This window comes from Carassius carassius, chromosome 2 (assembly GCF_963082965.1).
Source record: "Carassius carassius chromosome 2, fCarCar2.1, whole genome shotgun sequence".
Taxonomy (NCBI): Eukaryota; Metazoa; Chordata; class Actinopteri; order Cypriniformes; family Cyprinidae; genus Carassius; species Carassius carassius.
In genome coordinates this window covers 20778073-20785228 of record NC_081756.1, presented here as the reverse complement: position 1 = coordinate 20785228, position 7156 = coordinate 20778073, and the positions used below count along the sequence as shown (strand labels likewise).

Sequence of the window (7156 nt, the reverse complement as noted above, 5' to 3'; positions counted from 1 at the left end):
TCAGTTAGTCTAGTATAGAACGCACATTGTTTTTTTTGTTTTTTAAATTAAAAGACAAGAAAAGGAAAAGTGCTAGTGTTAGTTGGTTAAGTGCAGGCAAAAAAGATGAGTAAAGACTCAGCTGTACGAATTGAGATTGGGAGGTCATTCCACCAGCTGGGCACAGTCCAGGAAAAGGTCCGTGAGAGTGACATACTACAATTTCCAAGGCCTACATTGCATACTATTTTAAAAATATATGAATTATTAATTATATAACACTTAAAATAAATACAAATAGTACAGTATGAAGTAGACCTGTGTCTTTGACAGTTTATTAGATAGATAGATTTACATTTATGTATTTAGCAGACGCTTTTATCCAAAGGGACTTACAGTGCATTCAGGCTATAATATTTTTTTTTTTACCTAAAATGTTTTCCGTAGTGATAATTAATAAATAACTAATATTTTTATTCACCTTTTAAAATATGTATTAATACATTATATAGTAATAATAATAATAATCAGCCAATTATTATTATAAACTTTATGTATAAATATGCAGTACATAGTTTTGGGTTTCCCCTTTTCAAATAAAATCCCCATCTCTTTTGTTTTTGAGGAGGACTCCCGCTGTGTCGGGGAGGTTGGTGTCCTGTAACAGCTGTTTCAGTGTTTTAACATGAAACAAAGTGACACCTGCATACCTTAATAGCGCTGCACCAACCTATGTATATGAATGAATTTATCACAAAGTAGTTTTATGCCAATTCATAATGTGTCATCTCAATATAATTCTTTTAAAGGACAAATGGCAAATTCAAAGTTTGGAGTCCTCTGAATAGTTTTGACATCAGTGTTGGAATTATATAGACAGCTTTAAATTAAACTCAGTGAATTTTGTCATCCAAACTACTTGTGCACTAATTTAAGATACAAACCAAAATACATAATTCACTGACAATCTTCCTTCTCCAGTGAGCTTTTCATCATCGAGTCAGTGAGTTGAACTCAAGATCCAGTTCAGTCCAATTTGTGAATTCATCATTTAGTGAATCAGATCAACCATCTCAAAAGAATGATTTGTTTAACGATTTGTTTAAAAAGTAATACAGTTTTTCAAACAACATTTAAGGCTGAGTAAATGATGAATGAGTTTTCATTTTTATTTTGAACTATTACTTTAAATCTTTCTTGGTCTGTTATGTTTTAAAACAATGCAGTTCTCACACACACACAAACTATCTTGAAGATTTTTATTACAAAAAAGGAATACACAACGTATATCTCAGAAATGGAACTACACATAGAATGCTTCAAGTCCAATAATCCTGCCCGCAGTCATCTTGGTTTGTCTGGAATATGTCATCCCGATGGTCCTTTTCCAATTACTTCTCAGAGGATTACAATAAAACTTAATGCAACATGTACAGTCTCAAAAAAGTAATAAAAATACACTTTTTTCAAAAAAATATAAACACTCACAGTTTAATATTTAAAACGCTCAAAAAATATATATAGATTTCTTAGGGCACACAAATTGTAATTACATGTACAAATAAAAGCAAATGTGTTTTCATTCCTCTGAGTGTATCATAGAAATCAATATTAATAACATTTATGTTTTTAGTTTGTTCATACCATTATCTTTTAGAGGATTGTCAGGCTGAATGCTTAAACACTATTCCAAGTACATGCTCTTATATAACCTAAGTATGAATATGACAGCTAACATTTGTACAATGAAAACTATATTTAACCAACATTAATTTTCTCTGAAACATTCAAGTAATGCCAATGCAAATTAGCAAATGTTTCTTCGAATATACCCAATATCAATATCCTAAATAAATGGTGAAAAACTCAACCCTGACTCTAACTCAGTGTTTTGTATGTCTCCTCTGTGAGGTAAAGACTCTACATTAAACTGAGATTCCAGTCATATTATCATAAGCTGCAAGTGTCATTAATGACTGGAACTCAGTGGCAGTAATATTTCCAAGTTCATAGTATTTAATGGCTGTCCATCATTTGTTTGCTGCTATTAAGTGAATACTGGCTTTCATTTATTGCACAGAATAGCTGCATCACTTTTGCCAAGTAGCTACGGAGAAATAAAATGTATTCCCTCAAAATAAGTAGTATATTTGTATGTCACTAGTACTTATTTTAGTACTTATATATTTTAAGTATATTCTGCTACTCACTTTGGTGAAAGCGACAAGAAACAATTCCAAATATTTCCCTATTTTTTCCCCCATTGAATTCTATAGGGATCAATGGTTCAGACATTAACAATTCACTTCTGACTAGTAAGCCAATGTGTTCCAAATTTTGCTGGTATCTAGTTCAGTTTTAATAAGTAAGTATTCACTATAAACTTAAGTTGTTATATATATATATATATATATATATATATATATATATATATATATATATATATATATATATATATATATATTCCAGTTTCATAGTACCAAATGAATAACTTACATAAAAGCTACATAGGCTATATTTATAAGACCAGTGAGTGTTCTGTATCTAGTGAGATATATAATCAACTATGATCGACACTAATAACTCATAGACATGACTTTGTACTGAATAGATATTGGGACAGTTGGGAGTTATTAGTAACTTTAGGTGAATTGTTTAATTTTTATATAAACGAAAAAATATAATCATGTGTGGAATGAGCTACTAAAAACAAGTACAAGTAAATTACAACTTAGTTTGAAGGATATTAATGCTAAAATGCTTTCCCATAGCCTACAGACGGACTGAGATTTGAAGGCAGTAGCCTACTGAAGGCAGACAAACAGTCCTCTACACCTTCATGTACTCGTTCTTCAGGCGGCTCAACCGGGTCCCGTGACTCCGGATGATGAGCGACAGCAGCTCGTGCTTGTCCTTCAGTCCCAGCGAGATGTCCAGCGTCTCTTTCAGCGCGTCGCGCGTGTGCACGATCATGTCGAGGAAGTCGTCGCTGATCTTGTGCTCCTCTTTCAGCTCGTTTTCCTGGCTCTGTTTGAATTTCACCTCCAGCTCCAGAAGAGACTTCTCGGAGTTAGAAAACGCCTCGCCGATCTGGGTCGTCTCCCGTCTCAGGTATTTCCCATAGCTGTCCTCTCCGTCCAGGTCGAAGGAGATGCTCTTCCCGATGCCCTCCAGCACCCGCGCTGCGTCCTCGATGTGCCGCTTGATGATGATAAAATCGTCCCGGATCACCGAGTCCTGGTCCTCGTCCAAGGTGCACTTGCGATTGTCGATCATTTTGAACAGCATCTGACATTTCTCGGGATCGTCGTTTTCTTCATAGTTGCCGTCCGGCACGAAATAATGATGAAAGGTGCCGTTGGACATCTCCGGGTGCAGGGGTCCCGGAAAGAAAGCCCCTCCGACACGAGACGAGACCAGGCAGGCTATCAGTAGGAACAGAGGGGAAGCCATCATACTCAGGACCCCACCTCTGCCTAATCACAGTCAACTGTACCTTCAGCTCTGCTGTTCAAACTTTAGACAAGCTCTCCTGCTCCAGCCCCACGCATGTCCAGAGCGTCAAATGCCGAGCAATCCCGGCACGAACACAGCTAAATCACACAGAATCGTCCGCGGTTTGAGACTGCAATTTTCCTGTCCGCTTTCCGTCCTTTGTTTTAGGCTGAATCAACAGGAGTGAGCCACTAGACCCTCGCCGCGTCCTTCCTTGTGTCTGTTTCAACATCTGGAGCGTTCAGACTCTGCGCTAGGTTTAGATGATAATACCCTGGTCAGACTCTCAAATTACAAGCCCGTCACTCCTTCACTTAAAAGGCAGCACACATCACTGCCAGCATTCATTACAGGGGTTGTCATTAAAAGTCCGCGAGTTCTCACGAGCTCCTGAAAGCTACAAAACACACTTTAGAAGTTGGCTGGACGTTAGACTACACTGTTAGACTTTTTATCGTATTTTTGCGGTAACTTACTGGCAGCACTATTGCCAGTAAGTTACTGTAAGTTCCCCTTTACAGTAGCTTACCCGCAATGTAATTTTACTGTAAGATGCCCTTACCGCAATTTAATTTTACAGTAAGATGCCCTTACCGTGATTTAATTTTACAGTAAGATGCCCTTACCGTGATTTCATTTTACAGTATGATTCCCTTCATTTTACAGTATATTAGTCATTTTATTTTATTTTAATAATAATAATATTTTAATATTTATATTTTACATTAATGCTATTGAATTTAACAAATTCCAAAAAAAGTGACTTGAGTCCATGTACATCAACATATTGTTTATTGTGCTTTTTTGTCAAACAAAATATTTTATTATAAACAAATCATCTAATTAAAACAAAACTAAGTTACAAAACAAAACAAATAAAATAAAATAAAATTCACAATCAAAAATACACTTCAAAACAGTTCCAAACTTCCACTCCTCCAATCACAGCAGATCACTGGTGTCAGGTGGCATCAATTCCTTTCTGCATATGGGAAGTAGAGAGAGAAACAGGGAGAAAGGGGGAAATAAAAAAATAAAGAAAACAAAACAAAACAATTACATCCTTGGAGTAACACACTCACACAGCAAGTTCTACAGATTGTAGCACCAGCACCAGATTTGGTAGCACCGCACATGTGATATGAATTTTACATGTTTTGTCTCTAAGAAATGAACAGGTCCCCATTGACTTCCATAGTATTTAATTTTTTCATACCATAGAATTCAAAGGACTATTTGGTTACCAATATTGTTCAAAATATGATCTTTTATGTTCAACAGAATAAACAAATTCATTCAGGTTTGGAACAACATAAGAGTGAGTAAATTACATATTTTTTATTTCTTTAAAGCTTTCTCTTCTTTTGGGCAAAGGAATTACACGATTCTCGTAAAAATTTGGAAAGATTGTCGAGTTTTTTAAATGCACATAATAGACAATAAGTAAGTGTACACTATGCAACTATCGCTTTACATTTTCCTATATTAAAAATAGCAGAACTGTGATCCTTTCACCTAATTATCATTCTCACATTTCTCAATCTGTCTCCACCTTTCACTTTAAAAGGTTATATTATTTGCTTTTCTATTGGTGTGTAGTTCACAGTTATCTTTTTACCTTGATTTAATTTCTTAACAGAGCTTTTTCTTTAAATATTACTTGTACTTCTACTTATGGAGATTTTGTAGTCCACTGCCACCTATTATCCCAAGAGTGCCAGTCGAATCAACAAGTCCACTTGTCCAGAGCACTTACTACTGTGTAGAGGTTTGGGGGGATAGTAAAGCTATCGGGTCAAGAGTAGTGAGTGATTCTCTTTGTCTTTTGTTGTTTGATTGCAATGGCAAACAGCATCAGTATACTGTATATAGGCTACTGTTACTTTAAGACAGAATGCACAGATCCAAAATAATTACTTACATGCATCCAATTTTTTCCCTATTATTTACGTTCACTTAAGACATGATTGTGGACTATTCAATTTCTGGGCTTACGTGAATACTATTCAGGTCATGCATTTTGACACATACATATGTGTATTTGATCTGTAAAAGCACAGAACTGAAATGGGTGCTCGAATGTTGACAGACTGTGTGCTCACTCTTCGAATGAGTGTGCACAAAGTGCTGCCTGTCAGTATGCAAGTGCTAAATTGAGATATCTTGCATGGTTTATTGCAATTTTAATAACTTACATTTTTGCATTTTGCCTTTTTCTCATTTACCCACATTTCTTTATTGCTCAAATGCATCAGTAACTTTAAGCAGTCATAACACGCAATGCATTGACATGGATTTAACATGTCAGAAAGCAACAAGTGCAAATAAAATGTTAATCTTCTCTGTGGTTGCATTTTAAGACCTTTGAAACCTGGATTTAAGACATTTTGACACTGATTAAGGCCTTATCTTTTCATTAACAAATTTAAGACATTAAGACTTTTAAAGGATCCACAGGCATATGGAGCCAAAAGAGTCTCAATAAAGATAAATGCACACACTACATTCACATATGCACACATAGGATTCATACATGCACACACATAATTCATAAATACACACACAGGATACACAAATGCGCACAAAATTCACAAATGCACACACAAAATTTAAAAAGCACAGAAGATTCACAAATGCATACAAAATTCAGAAATGCACACAAAATTCAGAAATACACACACAATTCAGAAATGCAAAAAACATTTACAAATGCGCTCAAGATTCACAAATGCACAGGACAAGATTCAGAAATGTATTTCTGATGCACACACACATATATCTTGATTTACAAACTGCTTGCGGTCTGTGAACTTCACTTCATTTTTGTGTGAATTTTGAGACTCCCCTGACTTGGCTCGACACACAAATGCCTTTTTTTAAACCGGGAATGATCTGCAACCAATCAGATATCTCCCTTGTTTTAGCCAATCACAAGAATGCACCCCACGTGGGGGATTGTTTACTTATAAGCCAATCAGCGAACTACTCACTTTCCTCAGCGAACAACTCACTTTCCTCACGCAGCGAACGACTCACTTTCCTCAGCGAACAATTCACTTTCCTCACGCAGTGAACGACTCACTTTCCTCAGCGAACTACTCACTTACCTCACGCAGCCGGCAACCCACTTTGCGCAGCCGGAGAGTCACTTTCCTCTCGCAGCAAACGACTCACTTTCCTCAGCGAACGACTCACTTTCCTCATGCAGCCGGCGACCCACTTTGCGCAGCCGGAGAGTCACTTTCCTCTCGCAGCGAACGACTCACTTTCCTCAGCGAACGACTCACTTTCCTCACGCAGCCGGCGACCCACTTTGCGCAGCCGGACACCCACTTTGCGCAGCAGGAGACTCACTTTCCGCAGCCGGAGAGTCACTTTCCTCTCGCAGCGAACGACTCACTTTCCTCACGCAGCGAACGATTCACTTTCCTCACGAGTCATGCAGCGAACGACTCACTTTCCTCACGCAGCGAACGACTCACTTTCCTCACTCAGAGAGCAACTCACTTTCCTCAGCGAACGATTCACTTTCCTCTCGCAGCGAACGACTCACTTTCCTCACGCAGCCGGAGACCCACTTTTCGCAGTCGGAGAGTCACTTTCCTCTCGCAGTGGACCACTGACTCTCTCTTCATGTAAGAACCGAATATTATAATTAAAGTGACTTCTATATTGCATCCAA

At 37.3% G+C, this 7156-nt stretch overlaps 1 protein-coding gene across 1 annotated transcript; it reads right to left on the bottom strand.

Moving 5' to 3' along the window:
• Positions 1-2602: 2602 nt before the first annotated feature.
• On the bottom strand, positions 2603-3892 carry LOC132097434 (fin bud initiation factor). The gene has a single exon (XM_059503149.1). It carries the CDS (start codon positions 3433-3435, stop codon positions 2809-2811), a length of 627 nt encoding a protein of 208 aa, XP_059359132.1. The 5' UTR covers positions 3436-3892; the 3' UTR covers positions 2603-2808.
• Between the last annotated feature and the right edge of the window lie 3264 nt (positions 3893-7156).